Source organism: Mandrillus leucophaeus, unplaced genomic scaffold (genome assembly GCF_000951045.1).
Source record: "Mandrillus leucophaeus isolate KB7577 unplaced genomic scaffold, Mleu.le_1.0 Scaffold5, whole genome shotgun sequence".
NCBI classification, from domain to species: Eukaryota; Metazoa; Chordata; class Mammalia; order Primates; family Cercopithecidae; genus Mandrillus; species Mandrillus leucophaeus.
In genome coordinates, this window is record NW_012105364.1 from 13,033,377 (window position 1) to 13,055,982 (window position 22,606).

Sequence of the window (22,606 nt, forward strand, 5' to 3'; positions counted from 1 at the left end):
CTTTTAAATTAGGGATGTGCAAAACAAACTTTATTATTTGTCCCAAGAACTGTAATCTTGATCTGAAACAGCTGCTCTAATGGTGTCACAGGTCCCTGGAGAAAAAGTGGCAGTCACACTGAATGGTGACCTAGTCTAGGGGAGGTTTTGAAATGCATAAATTAGGCTTAGGAGGAGCTAAGGTGGGAGGATTACATTCCCAGTTGGGAAGTACATTGTAGACCCATTACATTCCCCCCAAGTTACCTAGGACCCCTCTCCCTTTCCTAGTAATAGTCAGATCAAGGACAATTTGTGTAATTTGTCTTTAGTATTTATTTTATGCAACATCTATCTTTTTTCTTCTGTCTGTCTGTCCCCAACCCTGCCCCTCACCCTTCCACTTCCTCTCTCTGTAGGTTTTAATGAAAGATATTGCCACTCCCATACCAGCAGAAGAGGTGAAGAAAGTGGTCAGAAAATGTCTCGAGAAAGCTGCCTTGATCAATTACACTAGACTCACAGAATATGCCAAAATAGAAGGTCAGTGCAGTGAGCAATTGTCGAAGTGGCAGTGAGAGCCAACAATGCCTATTAACTGAATTTTCTATGAGAAGTCCTTTCCTTTCCTGAACAATCCTGTGCCATGGCAAAGGGAAATGTCTCATTAAAATCTCAGCTGGTGAACTGAAGAGCTTTTTCCTATTCATTGCTTTAATATGCCTCCTGGGACTCTGCTTGAATGAAAGACCCAGGATTCGTGCTTAAGTTGTCCTTTGTTCTTATTTTGAGTTTTCAAAAAACCAAAAGGTGTTTTCATGGGTTGTATTTTTTGGCAGTACTGTAAGTATGTCTAACATTTGAACTATAGGCAGCAAAATCTTTCCTGATCAGTAACAGTGTAGTATTATGAAATTTTATTTTCTGTTCTGCAATTTCACTCAAAAAGGAAGAAACTTGTTGATTATTGAGGGATGAAATAAACTCATAGAACTTCTTTTGGTTTTTAATTGCTTGCAATGTATTGACGCATTTGAAAGATTAGATCTCTTGAGAGAACTGTGCTATTTTTTTTCTTTCTTCAGGCTTTATTCATTAAGGATACTAATTTTTTAAATATTTAGAAATAAGTAGATTGGAATTTGTGGCAAAGTCACAAAATCAGCTTTTATTCAACAGTTTTATTCAACAACATTAATTTATATAATTGAAAGTAACGGAAAGGCCTCAGTTTTTTGCTCAAATTGTCATAAAACTGACTTACATAATAATACATGAAGGATTAACTAATAGAGGGAAAAAATGCAGTTAATGTTAAATACTTATCTGAAAATAAAAGTTTCTTACCTGAAAATAAAAGTAAGTCATCCTTTATAAAATTTTAGTAACTTTTTATATAAAATGGTACTTAAGGAATCATGAATTTATGAAGTAGTTGATATTAGAATAGTTCTAGCAAAATTCAGGTAGGGAAAAGGATTGATGATAATTGTTTGTGTTATTATTCCTTTTTTCTCTCCAAATCTGGTCAAGCTTTCTAACAAGCATACGATAACCAACCTCCTGAGTGATTAACAAAAAAGCCATCTCATCACCATAGCAACCAATATTATATCACGAGAGTAACAACATGAAACCTCCTTAGTTACCATTTTAACTTCATTAATTATGATATCATGTTGTGTTAAAGCAAAAGCAATGAACATTTGATCATTCGAGGGAAGTGGAAGATAAACAAATTGGGTTTCAGTCTTAAATACTCTTTCAAATAATTTTCATGTTTTGCGAGTATTGAGTATTCTGATACAGATTGGGAGAAGTGATATTAAAATAGACATATTAAAGCCTTTCAAATCTGGCAAAGATGAAAGTTGTGGGGAACTTGAATAAACACTGTATTGTTTTATGTAAATGTTATGTACTCTACCCAAAAAAACCTGTAAGAATCATTTTGCTCTTAACTGAGTTAATATTTTTGACTATTACCTTGTCCAAGGATACAGAAAAGATATATGCAGTACACTTTGTATTTTATAGCCATAGAATCCATTTTAAATGGATAAAGAAACTTTTTTTTTTTTTTTTTTTGGACACATAAAAACAAGTCTGTGTTATATAAAAGCCTATGGTAGGGCCCAATGGACAGTGAGCAGGAATCTCTCCTACCTTTTCCCTTTTTGAAGTCACTTCTCTCTTATCTCTGGTCTAATGGAAGAATATTCTGGAAAATGGATCCTAGCAACCCACTCTGGTAGGAATGCTGAGCAGTCTTCTTTAAAAAGTAGCAACAACAAAATGCTTGCTCATTAGGTGAGAAAAACTTCTATGTTTTTCATCATCTCCCTCTCCCCCTGCTTTTTTCTTAAAAAAAAAAAATTCTCAGGACCAGAGTAAGAACCAAATCAAACCTAAGTTAGAAAGAAGTGGCCTTTTACATTATATGAGCAACAAGGGTAGTTTGCTTTTCTCCTAAATTCTCTTTTCTTATGTTTTAGGCCCAGCAGAAAAGGACACAGGTAATTAATATTTCTGCATGCACAAGCCATTATTTCTTATGTGGTGGTGTGATTTTTTTAAAGCACTTTGTTGAGACATGATTGACAGGCAAGCTGTACATATTTAATGTATACAACTTGAATTTGGAGGTAAACAGCTGTGAAATGATCATTGCAATCTATACCATAAACCTGTTCATCACCTACAAAAGTTTCCTCCTGCCCTCTTTATTTATTATTATTAGTATTTTATGATAAAAATATTTAACACAAGAGCTATCCTCTTAGCAATTTCTTTAAGTGTACTATATTGTTAACTATAGGCATTCGGCTGTATAGTAGGTCCCTAGAACTTATATATCTTGAATAACTTAGACTTTGTGCCCTATGAATAATACCGCTTCATGTTCTCTTCTCCCAGCCCCTGGCAGTCACTCACTGTTCTACTCTCTGCTATAAGTTTGACTCTTTTAGATTCCTCATATAAGTAGTATCCTGTATTATTATGTACTGTGATGGGGCTTATTTTACTACTAAGCCAGAAATTCCTTTTTTAAGACTGAATAATATTCTATTATATGTATATACTGCATTTTCTTCGTCCATTCATCTCTCAATGAACATTTAGGTTGCTTTCAATGAATAATGCTGCAATGAACATGGGAGAGCAGATGTCTCTTTGAGATCCTGATTTCAATGTTTTTGGTTGTATACCCAGAAGCGAGATTGCTGAATCCTTTGGAGTTCCATACTTTATTTTTACAGAAACCTCCATACTATTTTCCATAGTGACTTCACCTAATTACATTTCTACCAGTAGTACACAAGAGTTCTTTTTTCTCCACATCCTTGCCAATACTTGCTATCTCGTTTTGTTTGTTTGTTTGTTTGTTTAAAATAATAGTCATCCTAACAGGTTTGAGATGATATCTTATTGTGGTTTTGATTTGCATTTCCCTGAAGATTAGTGATGTTGAGCACCTTTTCATTTATGTGTTGGCCATTTATTTGTATGTCTTTTGAGCAATGTCTATTCAGTTTCTTGTTTCATCTTTAAGTTGGGCTATTTGGGTTTCTGCTATTGAGTTATAGGAGTTACTTAAATAGTTCAGATATGAACCCTTTCTCAATGTATGGTGTGCAAATATTGTCTCCCATTCTGTAGATTGCCTTTTCATTTTGTTGTTTCCATTGCTGTTGGTGGTGTGATGTTTTGTCATTGATGAATAGCTCTCTTTTTCTCAGGGCTTCTATTAGATCCTTTTGATTAGGAATACTGAAAATGCTTTGATTTTATCAGAATGATTGCTAATGCTTTGTAGGTAAAGTATAGGCCATTCATCTCTAAAAGTTCAGCAATATTTTTGATACAAATTTAAAGCAAAACACCTGAGGCTATATGAATGGTATGTATTATGTTTTAAGCATATCCACTAATCTTATTTGGAAGCTGTCACCGATATTTGAAGGGCTCTTACAACAAGAAAAGAGGACCATCTTCCTTTATCACTCTTGAAAATAACAGAATAAAAAGCATAAATGCTATTAAATAAAAAGTAAGCAGTTATTAACTTTGAAAGTTAATAACTTTGAAAGTTCGCAGGAATGAACAGAGGTTATGAAATCTCATCAGGAAATTGCTAGGAAAGAGTTCACTGAGTTGCTGATTTTTTAACGTTCTATTTTTTTTTCTTGCATCCCTTATCACAATTATTCATTTAACTACGTGTGCCTGTTATTATCTGTTTTTCCTCTCTATCTTCTCTTCAGCCCCACGCAGGCAGGGTCCTTACTGACTTGTTCACTGTTGTATTCCCAGCACCCACCACTGTGCCTGCTGACACAAAATAGGCACTCTGAACTTTGGAGAGAGGTAGGAGATTAGTTAGTTACATCTGAAAACAAGGGAGTGAGAGACAGGTGGTGAAACTTCCTAATCCTAGTTTTCTCATTTTGGTCAAATTTTGTATGCAATGTTATAAGCAAGTTTGCTTGGGTTGTTTTTAACTGAAGTCTTCCATTAAGGACTCTATTTCTTTTTTTTTTTTTCCCTACCTTTTTCAATATTTGACCCCAGAAAGTGACAGGAACAAAACACTCAGAGCCACGAAGAGGAGAAAGAACACACCTACAATGATTGCTAAGTGCACTTTAGAGAAAAATGAATTAGAAAAAAATATGGGACTGATTATCCCCGCTTATGACAGCACTTTGTAATAGCAACAATCCCATGCTCTTTAGCAAACTTTTTCAAAACCTCTTAAGGCATTTTTCTCCCCCACAACATTCCTGTTGTAAAAACAGCTTTCATCCTAGTTTACAAACAAGAAGTTCAGGGTTGTTCGTGGCTTTCCCACTGCCGTGGAGTAAATAACTCAGCCAGCTGGGACTGGACTTAGGTGATCCTTAACCTCCAGAAGCTACGCTTCTTCCCCTGAGAGATATGAAAGGGTCAGAGTGCCCCTTTTTTAAGCCTGGGGCAGAGGCACTGTGTAGAGTTGCCTGATCTCCTTAAAGAGAGAACAAGAGGGACTTGTCCCCTATATACCTTGCTTCCACCAAACAGAATCCTCCTCACAGTGACTTAGCAATCCATACCACTGGTCAGCCGTACAGGTCGGCAACTCTAGGAAACATACTTTTATTAAAACTAAATGCTAGTTTAGAAAAGAGAAAAAATCAGCCAGTCACAATGGCTCACGCCTGTGATTCCAGCACTTTGGGAAGCCAAGATGGGTGGATCAGTTGAGGTCAGGAGTTCAAGACCAACCTGACCAACATGGTGAAACCCTGTCTCTACTAAAAATACAAAATTAGCTGGCAGTGGGGGTGCATGCCTGTAATCCCAGCTAATTGGGAGGCTGAGGCAGGAGAATCACTTGAACCTGTGAGGCAGAAATTGCAGTGAGCTGAGGTCGTGCTATTGCACTCCAGTCTGGGCAACAAGAGCGAAACTCCATATCAAAAAAAAAAAAAGAGAGAGAGAAAAATCAATGTAGTTTATGTAATTTAAATTGATTGAAGGGAAAACTAAATTTAAGAATGTTCTGAATGTTCTGAAGTAACAGAAGAGAGGGGTTTTTTAGAAATGTTTTGTATTCCAGGGAGGGCATGGTGGCTCATGCCTGTGATCCCAAAACTTTGGGAGGCTGAGGCAGGAGGATGACTTGAGCCCAGGAGTTCAAGACCAGCCTGGGAAACATAGTGAGACCCCATCTCCACACACACACACACACACACACACACACACACACACCCCAAAAAAAAACTCAATTAGCCAAGTATAGTAGTGCATACCTGTAGTCCCAGCTACTCATAAGACTGAGGCAGGAGGACTGCTTGAACTCAGGAGTTTAAGGCTGTAGTGAGCCATGATTGTGCCACTGCAATCCAACGTGGGTGACAGAAGGAGACCCTGTCTCAAAAAAATAATAAAATAAAATATATATAAGTTATATTATGTTATTTGCATTTGGTAGCAAGTTAACCTAACAGGGTTACCTTGTAAGTGTTCTTGGTGGGGTGATGCTTTTAAAAGTGAGTAACAGTGAAAATACCAATTGCATGTGAAAGAACTAAAGAACTCAAATGGCTTGATAAGACTTTGACACAGTAGTCTCTTGAGCATTCTAATAATTTTCCTCAGTTTATACCCTCTAGAAAAGAGTAAAGCTCTACCCAAAATTCATCATAATTTTGTCATCTACTGACTGCCTATGTGTCCCAGAGGTTTTCTTTTCTTTTTCTTTTCTTTTTTTTTTTTTTTTTTACAGTCTTGCCTTGTTGCCTAGGCTGGAGTGCACTGGTACGATCTCAGCTCACTGCAACCTCCACCTCCCGGGTTCAAGTGATTCTCCTGCCTCAACTTGGCGAGTAGCTGGGATTACAGGCATCTGCCACCACCACGCCCAGCTAATTTTTGGTATTTTTAGTAGAGATGGGGGTTTCACCATGTTGGCCAGGCTGATCTTAAACTCCTGATCTCAGGTGATCCACCCGCCTCTGCTTCCCAAAGTGCCAGGATTACAAGCATGAGCCACAGCACCTGGCCGTCCCAAAGGCTTTCTATTTATACTGCTTCATTAGTTCCTTAAATAGCTCTACAAAATGGGTATTTTATGGAGAGTTCACTGAGACTTCTGAAAAAAAGCATTAACTTGAACAAGGTTCTGCTGTTGCCATTAAAACTGAACAGACATGAGACTAATACTCGCATCTCTCAGATACCAGAACCCGCTTCACATTCTTTTCACTGGCTGCCATGCCTCCAAGAGTGATTCAAAGTAATGACATTTTATGATAAACAACCTCAGCTGCATCACAAAAGCCAAGAATTAATAAAAGCCACTCTTTCCAAAAATAATGATAATTATTTAGTAAAAAGAGAAAATGCTTATATACCAGGCAATATTCTAAGAACTTTATATGTGATATATCAACTAATTTACTTCTTTGTTTCCCTCCCCAACCCCGCCCTCCCCACCCCTGATGGAGTCTTGCTTCGTCATCAGTCTGGAGTGCAGTGGCACGATCTCGGCCCACTGCAACATCTGCCTCCTGGGTAATTTTTGTATTTTTAGTAGAGCTGGGGTTTCACCATGCTTGCCAGGCTGGTCTCAAACCCCTGACCTCGTGATCCACCCACCTCGGCCTCCCAAAGTTATAGGCAACTCATTTACTTCTTAAGACAATACTTTGCAATAAATAGTATCATTATTATTACTCCTTCTCAGAAAACTGAACCTGAGAGGTTATATAGTGTGTCTACAGTCCCATAGCTAGTAAGTGGGAGGTTCAGAGCCCACTATCTGTCTATTGATCTCTTCTTACATGCCCCACCCTTGAAGATCTCGTCTAGTTAAATTTGCACTCGGTTAAAATCTTTTTGTTTATTTTCCCCCACATTCCTCATGATGTCAGGTGTCGAAAGTGATTAAAATGTGCAAAACTTACCCCCAGTCCAGAGATTTATCCCCCTTTCCTGCTTTATTTTCTTTTACAGCACTTATTATAATCTAACACAATGTATAGTGCATTCATCCCACTTATTGTCCTAGAATGTTAGTTCCAGGAGGACAGAAGATTTTGCATTTTAACAACTTCTTATCCATAGTGCCAAGAGATGTGCCCAGCACATATTTGGTACTCAGTAGATATGTATTGGATAAACAAATGAATTGATCAGACTACATAGAGAAGAAAGAACATCCATAAACTGACAAGCTGAATTCCAAAAAGTCATTCAAACCAATTACTGAATAATTAAAATTTAGGGCAAAAACTAACCACTGAAATAACAGGATTGGAAAAATTAAACCGTAATTTCATGCCCTTATCACATCAGGAAGAAGTGAGGGAAACGCTAATGCTGGATCAGAGAAGCCAGAGGTTATAGATAGCAGTTACATTAACAATGCCCAGTAATCTAGCCTGTTTTGATTGTTTTTGTAATTCAGTGTACTGCTTAATTGTGACTCGTAGTTCTCTTCCATCATCATAGTTCTCTTCCATTGGGAATTCTTCCAATTCTCCATTGGCAACACAAATTTGCAGAATAAAGGGATCTTCAAAAATCATAGTGGTTTAAATAAAACAAAGGACTTCCCTCTAAATGTCTTCTTTCTTTCTTAGAAATTATTTGCATGTTTCATAGAAACAGTTATTTTGAAAACTGAACATTTCTAGAAAGCAGCTCTTTTTAATCTTGGGGTTATAAAATGCTACCATTTCATTGAATTGCCTCTTTTGAGTTAAGAAATCTTTGACTTTCCCTGTTAAAAAATCAACTAGTTTTCTCCTTTGCTTTAATTTTATCACTAACCTACTAGCTAAATAATAGTGAGATCTTTTTTTTTTCTTATAATCTGGCATGCAAAGATGACACTGAAACATCATGTTCCTAATTGTTTTTTAAATCATGTGCCTTGTTGATGCAAATTAGATATTATTTTAAAAGAATAATCAATTTGTTCTTTAGTTCAAAGACTTTCTTACAGACAAGAGCACAGTCATAAATATAACAGTTCCTGCTGTTTCCAGAAAATTATATAGCATGTTGTGATTTAAGATATAGAAGGGGAGACTGTTCCTTAGGACTTGCCTGGACATGAGATCTTTTGCATAGACTTAGTACCTAGGCTTATGGCGAACCTAGAAATGTGGAGGTGCCCTGAACAAAAGGTAGCATGGAATGAATAAGCAAAGTCTTTGGGAGGTGAGAATTTTTCTTGGTCCTCTAGTTGCCAGGTTCCCAGGTTTAACCCCCGTGTTCTTAGTTTCAGAGCCTCAGTTGAATGGGGTAGAGATGCTTTCCCAGAGGCCCAGAGTGCCTACTGTCTTTGAGAAGAGAAGTTCTACTGTGGCAGTCCTTACGTCATTAGGATGTGTGTGTCATCTGGGTGGCGTTTTAATTTAACACTCCATTGTACACGATAGCAACAAATAATAAAATATGTTCTGTTTAAGAATGTTTGTGTCTAGAGGCCATGTGTTTATAAAAAACTGCACAGTTTGTGGAAATTTTTTGTTAGTGGCGAATAATTTTTACTAATATTTCTAAGATGATATAACAGTTTTCTCTCATAAGAGTTTTATGTGGCTCCTTAGGAAGTTAATTTGAATTTTGAGTATTGTCTGTCTCCATGAACTGAAGTTTCTAAAACCTAAATAATAGACCTGAAATTTCATGTTCCCATAGGCACCGACAATGGCAAAAGGTAATTTGTATCTTAAACCGAATCCTCACCCTAAAAATAATTGAACAGGTAATTAAAGAATTTCCATTCAGCTTTTTGGACAGTGTGGCTTGGATAATGAGAACTTGGCCTGAAAATAAAACCTCTGTGACCATTTCTGCTTCTAAGTCACCTGCTGATTAGGGACAAATTATTAGATACAAATTGTTTGCTTTAAAACAAAGACAATAACCTGTTGTCTTTTTCTTTAGAATATATAGGAAATTATAAATTTGTTTAAGGTTTTAGTTTATAAAGCAATACATGTATGAATTGTAAAAACTCATTACTTGAGCTATACTGATCTAGTATGTGTGATCACCTGGATAGGGACCAAATTGAAACTTAGTTTTGTGATATATATTAAAAGAAAAAAAACTGTGTGTGTGCATGATTTTTCAACTTCACGTATTATTTGGAAAATATTGGTTTTCTGAGTTATCCCTATATTAGCAAGTATTATATACTATCAAAAATATCACCACTTTTAATATCACCCTTCTCATCAGAAACATCTTAAAGTATGGAGAAGTTATCAAGTTTGTAACAGATACAAGTTTTCTAAAATTCTCATTTTCCTTGAAGACTCTAATAATAGCATTGTGGTAACAAACACTGGTTGTTTTTCTTAAAGTGACATGTTTACCTTGTTCATTTTTTTTTTTTTTCAGAAAATGTCTGCCAAATATCCAACTCTGAATAACTGTAGGTTGTCAGTACTCTTTTCAACCAAAAATGATTCTGTAAGTGGGGGGAGGAGAGAGGGAAGCAGTCAGTTTAGCCCTGCATGCAAATGGTCACACAAATACTTTTCCTTGAGACAGTCCTTCTTTGTACTTCAATATGCAAAAGTGCTTTAGGCAAACTTCCCATTTTGTCACTCATACTATTTAAAAATGTATACTCTGCCAGGCGCAGTGGCTCACGCCTGTAATCCCAGCACTTTGGGAGGCCGAGGTGGGTGGGTCACCCAAGGTCAGGAATTCAAGGCCTGACCAACATGGAGAAACCCTGTCTCTACTAAAAAAATACAAACTTAGCCAGGCATGGTGGTGCATAGCTGTAGTCCCAGCTACTCGGGAGGCTGAAGCAGGAGTATCGCTTGAATCCAGGAGGCAGAGGTTGCAGTGAGCCATGATCGCACCACTGTACTCCAGCCTGGGCAACAAGAGCAAAACTCCATCTCAAACAAAAAATACACACACACACACACACACACACACACACACACACACACACACATATATACACATACACTCAAGGGCAGAAGTTTAATCAGAGTAATACTTTTACTGTTTCATCAAGTACAGCTTTATATGATACTGGCTTTTTCTTTTACTTGAGAGCGTGGTGTTAAAGAATACAATGACAATTACAATTTGCAACCACAGCTTTGATTCATGCTAAGGCAACAGTGATTTCTACGTACTATTGCTTTTGTACCATTAGCGTAAATGTCAACAGGATATAACAGGCAAAAGTATTTAGTATTATTTATGAAAGTAATTTTGATCTTGCAGATCCCTGAAAGGTTTTAGGTGGTCTTCCCAGTCGTCCATGGGCCCCACACTGAGAACCACTGCTCCACTCCATCGATCAACTAGCTAAAAGATATTAACAAAAATGAGGTAACTTTCACAGTAACAACCAAACTGTAAGGTATCCAGGAATTAGCTTTGACAAAAACATGCAAAACTTTGTAGACCTCTATGAAGAAAATTTTGAAACTCACAAGTCATAGAAAGTAATCTAGATAGAGATAGAGCTATATTCCATGACCTAGGAGGGACAACTTAATAATACAAGATATAAATTCTGCCCCCAAATTAATCTATAAATTCATTGCAGTATCTATCAAAATTCCAGTTTTTTAAAGAACTCGATAAATTGACCTTAACATTTATTTTATTTTATTTTATTTTTGAGACGGAGTCTCACTCTGTTGCCCAGGCTGGAGTGCAGTGGTGCGATCTCAGCTCACTGTAAGCTCCGCCTCCTGGGTTCATGCCATTCTTCTGCCTCAGCCTCCCGAGTAGCTGGGACTACAGGCGCCCGCCACCACACCTGACTAATTTTTTGTATTTTTAGTAGAGACGGGGTTTCACCATGTTAGCCAAGATGGTCTCGATCTCCTAACCTCGTGATCCGCCCGCCTCGGCCTCCCAAAGTGCTGGGATTACAGGCTTGAGCCACTGCGCCCGGCTACCTTAACATTTAAATAAAGTATACTGAATAACTAAATCAACTTATAAAAAAGTATTATATAAGACAAATTACAAAGCCATTACCAAAGCCCATGATCCAGCAGACAGAATAGAAGCATAGGGTCAGATCCATGTATAAATGAGAGCCTGATACACTTCATCTATAGCGAAGATGAGAGACAAATCAGTGGTTAAAGGACACGCTGTTTGGGAGGTGTTATTTGAAAGATGGGCTTATTTAATGGATACAGATGAACTCAATTCCTCTCTAATAGAAACTTGGTCTCCAGAGAGATTATAGATCTAAATGCAATGAAGAAAATACCACTATAAATTTAGTGTTTCTCTTTATTGTAAATTATCACCAATGGTTATTTTCACTTTTTCACTTCTTAGATGATTTTCCAAGTTTGTCTAACATCTGAGTTAAAACAAAATTGTTTTAACTTTCTTGTAAAACATAGCGTGCCCCCATTTTAGTTCATTTTCTACATAGAAATAAATAAAACACTTAGATAACAGATCAGAAATAGTTAATTAAATATATCCCAGATTCCCCAGGATCTGGAAAAATTATATACTTCAAAATACTTCTGTCTGGTGTATATGTGTCTCTAAAAAAAAAAAAGAAAAGAAAAGAAAAAAAGTTAAAACACACACACACACAGACAAACAGAGCATTTATGTAATGTCTTCTTCAGTTTGTTCCTTACTCAGAATTATTTCCTTGGCCATGATCTGTAACACTCTGAACAGCTCTTGTTAGAATCTTTCCTCCTTCCTCTGAAGATGCATGGAAATCTCATTACAAGTGTTCAACACCTGTTTTCTAAAAGGTCTCAAGAAGGATGTCAGTTTGCTCAGCTCACTTGACAGTGTGTCATGTACTTGTTGTTTTTTACTTTTATATAGAATGGAATTCACAGATAAATGCAGTCTTGAAATAACAAGGCTTCTTCCTTTTGCAAGCAATTTCATAGAATTTGTCAATCTCCAAAGACTGAATTTGAAAGCAACTAACTGGTGACCTCTCATTTACTTACTAACAGGTGCCAACAGGTACACCAAGAGACATAGCAGCATGGCTCTCATGGCACCTTGTTAATCTGAGTAGGTTACATGTATGAAAAAGTCTTTTCCAATTGTACAAAACTAGAGTGATGCAAACTGACAGGTTTCTACCTCTTTATTTATCAACAAGGTTTGTAAGTACCCAAAGACTGCACAGATGAACTAGTTTGGCAAATTAAGAAGGGTTCATTACTTGTAGGCCATAGCTAAGTGACCATATAGTTTCAAGCAATAAATTAAAAGGCTAATTGAAGCTTTTTAAAAGACACACACACATTAATATTTTAATCTCAAAGAGGAGCCTTTTAAAATATCGATGAGGCATCAATGCATGCACACACATTCACAGTGATTGGCAAATTTGTGATGTTGGAGCTGTAGAAATATTCAAGGTGGCACTAAACCCAACCCTACTCTGTAAACCTGGTCTTTTACACTTGCCAATTGGGAGACTTTCTCTAAATCTTAGCATGCCCTGGAAGACCTTGATTATGTATCAAAGGAAACAAAGACATACATACAGACATCGAGATTTTTTTGACTCATTTCTCATCACTCAAGGCTGCAAATCTTTTCAAATGTTATATTTCATATTGTGGTTACTGCCTCCAAATATCTTCTCTTTCCTTCTCCTTCAGCTTGCCTTGCAGCTGGCAAGCCTCTGGAGTCCCTGTCCCCTGCCATTGCCCACTGAACAGATCATCTTCATCTTCATGCCTTGCTGTGTGCCCTGCCTTGCCTGTATCCCCATTGTTCACAAGCAAACATTCTCCTTGAGTATGGAAAAAAGAGTTAAAGCAAGGGTCAGGCAGGAAGTGAGAGTGGAGGCATGTTTGTGCTCCTTTTATGAATAAAACAAATGACACGGAAAGTATGTATTAAGTAAGTGCAATTAAAAAACAGGAAGGAATAGGCATGCTATTAAAGATGCTGTAGACTTTACGTTATTCAGTATTTGATTTTCAGTTTCTGAATTTGAATAACATTTAGAAAAAATGTATACAATGTGTGTATAAAGAACAACACACCAGGGAGGGGACTATTCATCAGTTTCAGCTGTTGAATGTGTATGTGTGTATATACACGTATATTGTGTATATGACATGACTAAAGAACAGTCTTTTTTGAGACAGGGTCTCACTCTGTCACCCAGGCTGGAGTGCACTGGTGCAATCATGGCTCACTGTAGCCTCCGCCTCCCAGGTGGGCTCAAACAATCCTCCGTCCTCAGCCTCCTGAGTAGCTGGGACCGCAGGCATGCACTACCATGCCTGGATATTTTTTTATTATTATTTCTGGTAGAGATAAGGTTTCACCACATTGCCTAGGCTGGTCTCGAACTCCTGAACTCAAACAGTCCACCCACCTCGGCCTCCCAACATGCAGGGATTACAGGCGTGAGTCATGGCACCCAGCCAAGATCAATCTTTTAAAAAACGTATGGCTGAGTACAGTGGCTTATGAATGTAATCCCAACACTTTGGGAGGCTGATACAGATGAATCACTTGAGCTCAGGAATTCAAGATGAGCCTGGGAAACAAAGTGAGACCCCCTCTGTATAAAAAGAAATTTAATTAGTTGTGCGTGGTGGTACACTCCTCCAGCTACTTAGGAGGCTGAAGTGGGAGGATTGCTTGGGCCTGGGAGTTCGAGGCTGCAGTGAGACATGATCACGCCACTGCACCGCAGCCTGGGTGACAGAGCAAGACCGTGTCCAAAAAATAGTTTCTTAAAAAAAGCTATTACACAATTAGCTGGCAAAATTACCACTGGAAAAATGTTATGCTATTGTTAAAATCCTATAACATAGTTATATCAAGAGCTATCCAGAGCAAACTAAGTAGAGCAAACTAAGTAGACAGCATAGAAAACTTCCTTCTCCCTCAAACCTTCATAGTCTTTGCAGCCAGCAATACTGTAGACATATTCGTCCCTGTGAGACCTTAGCTTTGCTTACTTCATAAACTTTGGGAGACCCAAGGTCTCAATGAAAAGACAACTTTCATAAAACTCAAATTGGGGTGAATGTGTTTCCCGCCTGTTATAAATCATGTAAGAATACAAGCTTGTGACAAATGATGAACCAAATATTAATTTTTGCTTGTGGGTTCTAGTAATCTATTCTCTGTAATTCCATCACTATCATCTCTTACGTTAAGATCTTTAGAGGAGATTATGCCTCGATATTCCACCCCAAAATAGTCTCACAGAGTCACTGACTTTTACCTCACATGTATCTGACATTTCATAGCTCACCATTCATGGGTCAGCACTTACTGTTGGCTTACGGGGACTGCAGTTTGGATTCAGCCCAGCTGTCATTGGCCTATATACTCTAGTGGCCAATTCTCCTTTGTTCAACAGCTGGCCATTGGCTCACAATGAATTTACCGATGTGAAAGATAATCTGGGTAAAGTAGTTAATGTGACTGTGATCACAGAACGGTTATTCCAAATCTCTATATTATTAGCATGGTTAATTCCAGGGAAATATTAACTGCTGCTCTTACTTTAAATGGCAGGGTTATTAAATGGATTGGTCCCAAAGGAAGCCATGGAATTAGGAGGCCACAGACCTATTGCTTACAAACAAATGTGGCATTAGTATTTGTGTGGATTTTAAATACCTATCGGGAGGCTATACTATCCTGGATTAATTATTTTCATTTATATATAGGATTGCCCAAATGTGGACACTATCCTATCTGACAATCAGTTCAGATTCTGCAGAAAAAGTCACCTTTTACCTGAAATGAGGTTTATATAAAGGTGTAGCTTGATTTCAGGGAAAGGAGGAAATAATCGAAGTTTACATAGGTCACCTTTGTTTTTAACTTTGTTTTTCATAACCACTGGTAGTTCTCGAAGTGCATTCCCTACACCAGCATCATGAGCATCACCTGGAAACTTGATAGAAATGCAAATTCTTGGGCCTCATCCAAGACCTACTGAGTCAGAAACTTGGAGTGATGCCAAGCAATTTGTGTTTTAGCAAGTCCTCCAGGTGATTCTGATGCATGCTGAACCTGAGAAATGGAGATCTATACTGAAGGTACTCCATTCATTGATGAAAGCAGTACATAGTCCAACACTTGTGGAACCATAATATCATTTGGGTTGCAGTCAGATAAACCAGGAGAGAGTCAAACATTCCTCATTTTCTTTCATTAGTTGACAGTGCCAGATCTTAGCAATGTCACAGATGGTGGAGCAATTATAGGCCAGTTGACCCTAAAGAACTGAAAAAGTAAGTTGAGTTTTGGGAACCACCTCACCCCCAGATTTTGAGGCAGTCTTCTTACCAAGTTATATACTATCTAGGGTACTGATAGTATATAACTTTTGGACTCTAGGGTACTGAGTCCAAAAGTTCCTTAGGTGCACCTTGCCACAAGTTCTGAAAACTGGCAGACAGGTGGCAGGAACAGGAATGGGGTTTTTTTAATTATTATTTTTTTAATGGGTAAGGAAGTATACCTAATTTCTCACCCTGCTATCTTGGAATAAGAAAGTACTGAGATCTGGCCAGGATTGACCTCCTGGAGCCTACTTGTCCTAGACTTTAGCACCATGTAACTTAAGATAGGTTGCTGTGGCCAGAGCTGGAGAATGGGTCAGAAAGTCTAGAAAAAAACTTAGACTTTCCAACTGAGTCATCAGTCTGGACTATGCAAAGAGGAAGGACATTGTTATGAGAGTTAAGATTCAAATTAGAATAGACTGGGGATCCAGTAGAAATTCCCTGGCTAGCTAAGGTGGACTAAAGAGACTTATGGTTGGTTGGTTTGTTTGTTTGTTTGTTTGTTTGTTTGTTTTGAGACAGAGTCTCACTCTGTTGCCCAGGCTGGGGTGCAGTGGCACAATCTCAGCTGACTGCAACCATTGCCTCCCAGGTTCAAGCAATTCTCCTGCCTCAGCCTCCCAAGTGACTGGAATTACAGGCCCTTGCCACCACGCCAGGCTAATTTTTTTTTTTTTTTAAATAGAGACGGGGTTTCACCGTGTTTGCCAGGCTGGCCTCAAACTCCTGACATCAGGTGATCTGCCCGCCTCAGCCTCCCAAAGTGCTGGGATTACAGGCATGAGCCACCGTGGCCAGCCAGGGGATTATGGTTTATAAATGAACAGGAGGCATCTAACATTGATGAGTTACCTAAGATATTTTCTGATCTCTGTAATTAGAACAATTTATGTGCCCATAGCATTGTGTATATGTGTGTGAGAGTGTGTAATGTAATGTCGCTTTATATTTCTGCAGGGGGAACAGCTAGGGGATCAATCACTATCTCCTTTAGTGGGGAGAAGGAAAAGGAGGGATGCCCTCCACCATATCTTCACCTGGGCCTAATGGTGGATAAGTTCTGCCAGCAAGCAGTCCACAAGAGAGGAGGCTGACAGTCCTTGTTACTGACTGACATTTGGGGTTCCAGGTAGAAGAAATTAGATGCTGTGCCTTTGGCGTAGTGTCCTTGTTCTTTACAAGCTCTCAAGGTAAAGCCTCAGTGCTTGGGCCTCAGAGAGCGCCCCAGGTGACTGCTTCCACGTGCTCATATCTCTGCTCTTGCCAAACTATTCCTTTCCCTTGTTCCACTAGATAGTGGAGATTTTCCCATTTTCTCCCTTTTTCCACACTTCTTTTCTGATTTTCTGAAGTTATCCCTACAGTCCCTTATTAAGATTTTTGTGTTTCTCACCTCAGCTATCTCCTGAACATCAGGACTTTCTCATCGTCCATCTGATTTATAGTCATTAGCTGGAGAGGGAAGAAGCAGAAGAGTGAGTGATTGCTTTTCTCTGAATGGGAGGGGGAAGAGGTGGAAAACTTCCACTTTGGACTGTTGCTAGCTTTCTAAACTCGAATATACACCCAACACAATAATTTCATTCTGAAAAACTCCATATGATATACATAGCAATTTAAAGCCTTCTTACCGATGCATCTTTGATCCTATTTCTTGCAAGCTAATAACCCTGTTCTTGCATACTGCTTACATTTAATTTGCTCTCTTTACAGACTTTATAACAGATCTTCTTTATGTTGACCAAAAATGGATTATAGGTTATCATATTTTACCTTATAATCTGGTTAGAAAGATATATATATATGTATGTATATATGTGTGTGTATATATATAAATTATTTGAAGGCAAGAATAGTATCTTTTTAATCATTGTATCCCCTCAGTAGCCAGCGAAGTACCTTACATGGAATAAAATGTTTAAAATCAAATTCAGGGCCATGGAATCTGGGGAGTTTAAAAACCAAAGAAGAAATGAATGCATACACAAGAATTATTTTTTCGTGTTCCCTAGCTGATCATCATGGCCTAGATGCAAAGGAGGGAAGAAGATAGGGCAGCATTGGGATGGGATTATTTCCATAGTCCTTTCATCTAACACCATCTTCAACACTATTTATTGTTTAGCTGAAAGTACAGATACAATCAGCTCATTAAAAGTTAAGATCATGGTGAGTAGAGGTGAGAACATTTAAAATCTCTCTTATCAAAATTAATTTGTGACAATTGTTACATAATATATGCATATACTAAATCATCATGTAGGGTTATTAGCAAATGCATTTTTTTATTCATCAATTAAAATTTTTCTGAAGTTAAGGTCAAAGCATGACAAATTACTACATACCATATATGGATACAAAGGAAGGTATCTTACTGGTCTTCTTCCCAGTAAGAAGGATGTGCTTCTACCACATCCTGGTATAAGCTTCACCATGAGCATCACTGTGCATCCACCACTAGGGACTTTGACAGGGAATAGCAGCAAGGGAGGCAGACCAGTCCAGTGTGCCAGGAGTATGCCCCTTTCTGAAGCCATGGAGTAGAATGAAACTCTACCAAAGCAAACAGTCAAGCTGTCTTTTTACATCTTTCCATCCCCACTCCCCTTCCCCAGTAGGATCTTTTCTTAAATGTACGGTGGTATAATTAAAAATGAATTATTTCAATGAACCAAGGAGTGTTACAGAAAACCAAAAATGTTCCAGAGCGAAGAAAAATCATAGCCAAGAACAATGCATTGAAATTCATCAGGAAACCTTGCTACTTTTGGCATATTTGTTTTAAATGTCACTATTTGAAATGTATTACAACAATCAACAATTTGGTGTGAAGCTTGAAGGATGTAGAGCCATCTGTAATGCTTTGGAAATGTTACAAAATGAGTGAAAAAAAAACATTTTAAGGAGGAATTCTCAAATATTCCCAATGTTTGGCTTTTTAATGGAGCTATTGATAACCTTGTTATCTAATAGAGTTATGACTATAGAATGCATTAAACTTCTTGGCCATAGCCAAATGGGTGAAACCAGAGATGGGATACACAGTGTACTTGATAAAAATGCTGTCTGTTTAAAGTGTTAGAGTAGCTATTATGTTCAAGTACAAAATTTTGATCCTCTCAATAAACTTAATCTAGGAAGAATAAATGTTTTAGAATGTTTTTAAATTTCACTAGGACACAGGGTACTTTCAGAGTTTGTACTTAAGATAGTGTCACATGTAATAGCTGATTTTGAAAGATTCACACATAATAAGTTCTGAGGTTGGTTCTGTGATTTTTTTTCTATTATTGCATACTTGTGTCTAAGGATGTGGAGTGGGGGCATTTGTATGTGATTTTTATTCAGAAAGTTGAATATGAAAAAGTATTCAAGTCATCGTAGTAATATTATTTCTGTCTGTATGACATCAGAGGTAAGATTTTAATGTCATCTCAACCAACAACAAACTGTATAACCTCAGACACCTTTAACCTCTCCAAGACTGGAAATGGAGGATCATGATTATCTAATTTGCAGAATGCTTGTGAGGATTCAGAAGAGTATGTAGGATTTATTTTTTCTCTATACTTTAGTGATTTAAAATAAGTTAAATAGTCTAAACTGAAATAATATTGTGCATTGTAAAATGTGCAAACATGCAGAGTTAGGCAAAGATTCAAATAGTGCTAGTCCCTAGCACTAAAGTGTGTAGGAGAAATAAATTCCTAATATTTGATACATAAATAAATTTTATTTCCTTTCTCTTTCTTTATGAAAAACATGTTATACACATATATGAGTACATTGAAATAATGCAATATAAAAGTGCAACATTTATCGGAGGTATAGATTGCCTCAGCTAGAAGGAATTTTAGAAATTATCTGGTTCCGTGCTTCTTAGCATCTGTTTGGTTTATAGACAACTTTGAGAATCTGATGAAAGATATGGTCTTTCTCCCTCACCCCAAAAATGCTTCTACACACAAAAATTAATACATAATTTAAGGGGTTCAAAAACCCTCTGACTCTCAAACTTAATACTCTTCATCTAAAAATGGAGAAATTAAGAAAGATAAGTGATATGCTGTTGAGGCTTAAAAGTTATTTTGAAGACATTTTTTGACAAAGATTTTGTTTCTGAAGACTTTTTCTTTAAGAATTTCAGAACTTAACACTTATCAGTTATTTGAGAAGTGTTCTCAGACTACAGCTTCATCTTATCGTGAGCATGCATTCTTATCCACCCTCGATGTGTTAGATACAGATGAGCTCTTTGCAATCCCATGCAAAGTTAAAAATTTGGGGTATTGATTGAATTTTTTTAACATTCTTTTCTTCCCATAATTATTCTGCTGCATTCTCAGTAAACATTCATTAAATACCTGCCATAGTCCAAAGCCTGCACAAGATAACTGTATGAATGAGACTCAGTTTCTGACTTTGATCTAGTACAGCTTAGCAACAGACTCATGAGCCTGTAATCGGGGAGCTCAAAGAGGAGCAACTCATTCAGCCCCAGAACTCTGAGAAGGTCCAATTTTAAGTAGCATTCAAGTAGAACCTTGAAGCAGAGTAGCAGTTTGTCAGCCAAAGATTCAGATAGCCTAACTCCGCATGTTTGCAGATTTTACAATGCACAATTTTTTTGTTTACTTTAGAATATTTAACTTATTTTAAATCACACTTATGTGGCAATGTACTTAGTGCTAAAATATATGGGATGGTGCACTGAAGACCAATTGCCTAACTTCATCAACCGTGCATCATCATTCTCTGAGCCATAAGGTCTCTAAACATCAGAGTCATAATCCTCTCTGGCCTGCAAATTCTAGCCATTCAACAATGTCTCACAAATTATTCCTTTGGAGTGTCTATGCATCTTTCCCTTCTTTTCTATTCCTGGTATCATCTTTCCGTAGTTCACTATTCTACTAAACCAGACCCTCAGGATCCATGTCACACACCTTCACCAATCCTTGTTGGACACAGCCACCAAATGCATTTTTCCTAAAATTAATTTATTCTGAGGCCCTGCTAATAAACATTTGCCCCTGGTTATTCATAGGATATAGTCATCTCATCTACTTATTATTTTACTTAAAGTCTGCCGTAATCACCCATCATTCTTAGCACATTCTTACTTCAGCCAGGCAAGTACAAGAGCCCACATGTTCAAGTCTCACCACTGCTTTTTAGCTGTTGCATTTATCTCTTTGAGCATGTTTCCTTATCTATGAGTTACATGAATAAAAAGCAAAGCTGCTAGGAAAATTTGTGTGCTAACATGTGAAAAGTGCCTTGGCTTGTGCCTGACACATACTTGGCTCTCAAGAAAATGTAATGTTTCTTTTTTTTTTTTTTTTTTTTTGAGACAGAGTCTCCCTCTGTCACCCAGACTGGAGTGCAATGGTGCCATGTTGGCTCACTGCAACCTCCGCCTCCCTGGGTTCAAGCGATTCTCCTGCCTCAGACTCCTGAGTTGCTGGGATTACAGGCACTCACTACCGTGCCCAGCTAATTTTTGTATTTTTAGTAGAAATGGGGTTTCACCATGTTGGCCAGACTGGTTTCGAATTCCTGACCTCAGGTGATCCACCTGCCTGAAGCTGTAACATTTCTAACAGTTGTTATTATCACCTTCCTCCAAAATGCACCCCATCTGTGTCATACAATATTTCTTCTCTAAAAATCCCTCCTCCTCTTCCCCAGGTCATTTGTTATTTCTTTAAAACCATGCTTCAGGCTTACCTTCCCCTGATGTCTCCCCTAGACCTGCTTTCAGCAGTCTTCCCTCATATTTCCTGCATCACCAATAGGTTTGCCTCCTGTTGCTTCCAAACTTTTCCTAGGGGCCTTCTCTTCCTGACAAAACTAGAACAGCTAGAGCGGCCCCAAATTAAGTAGGTTGTCATGCAAAGTCATGAGCCTCCTTGACTTCACGCTTGTTTGAGGATGTTGAAATGTTCATGAAACAGATGAAACGTTTGGTCATTCATGTCTACGGATCTTTTCAGTAGTGATTTTCTGATTCTGAGTTGAGATTGGAAGTATGTCTCATACTGCCTCCTACTTCCTACAGCCAACAGCATTGTAGGCACACTTGACTATTGGGTGTTTCACACTGATTTTTTTAAAGAATTGTTGTAATTTTCTAACCTTGTCACAGAGGAGCAATGGCTTTCCATTCTGTAGGGGAATATAGTAGGAAGTATATATGGCTTAAGGGTTGAGGGATGTGAACCCACATCAATACATTGCACTGTGTCAGAGCTACATTGAATGTATAATGAATATTTAATGAATAAGCACCGATCATAAGCAGTGTTTCACTGCATCATTTTACATCCCTTGAGAATACGTTAGAACAGAGCAACTAAAAGTGTCTCCTCCAAATTTAATCCTGAAGTTTTAGGAAGAAGTAAATCAAGGGAAAACTGTTGCAGGGGAAAAAAAATGGCCTTTATGTTCCCCAGAAGAATCTCTTTTACTGAAAATTTGATTTTCTTTCCTCACAGTCTCCTTACTGGGCAAAGAGAAAGAGCCTATGAATCCCAGACAACATTTATCTTTAATGTCCTTATTGGGAACTGATCTTTACATTGTTTTGAAACAGTTTCATTACACAGGGCCTCTTTAATTTCTGCCAGCTTGATGAATATTAGAAAATAACTACTTTGCCTTCTCTGTAGCAGAATTTCAGGTAACTACATTTAATCTTATTGTGGTCTCCCCTTTTTATACCAGTTCAGCTTACTGCTGAAAGAACCTTCAGCTTCAAAGAACACTTCTGCCTTCCTCCCCAACAACCCCCTCAGTTGGAAAGGTGGAGTGGGATGGTG

The 22,606-nt window shown here is 37.8% G+C and overlaps 1 protein-coding gene across 9 annotated transcripts in view; it reads left to right on the forward strand.

Annotated features, from left to right (window-relative positions):
* CADPS2 (Ca++-dependent secretion activator 2) overlaps positions 1-22,606 on the forward strand; it is a 563,764-nt gene that overhangs the window by 443,358 nt on the left and 97,800 nt on the right. For 5 of the 9 annotated variants that reach the window (XM_011995960.1, XM_011995964.1, XM_011995963.1 and 2 more), the window contains one exon: positions 399-522. In XM_011995960.1, the coding sequence (XP_011851350.1) occupies positions 399-522 (124 nt within the window). Of the gene's footprint in view, positions 1-398; positions 523-2,474; positions 2,496-22,606 lie in introns of all 9 variants that reach the window. The other 4 variants (XM_011995959.1, XM_011995958.1, XM_011995961.1 and 1 more) reach the window with 1 other exon arrangement.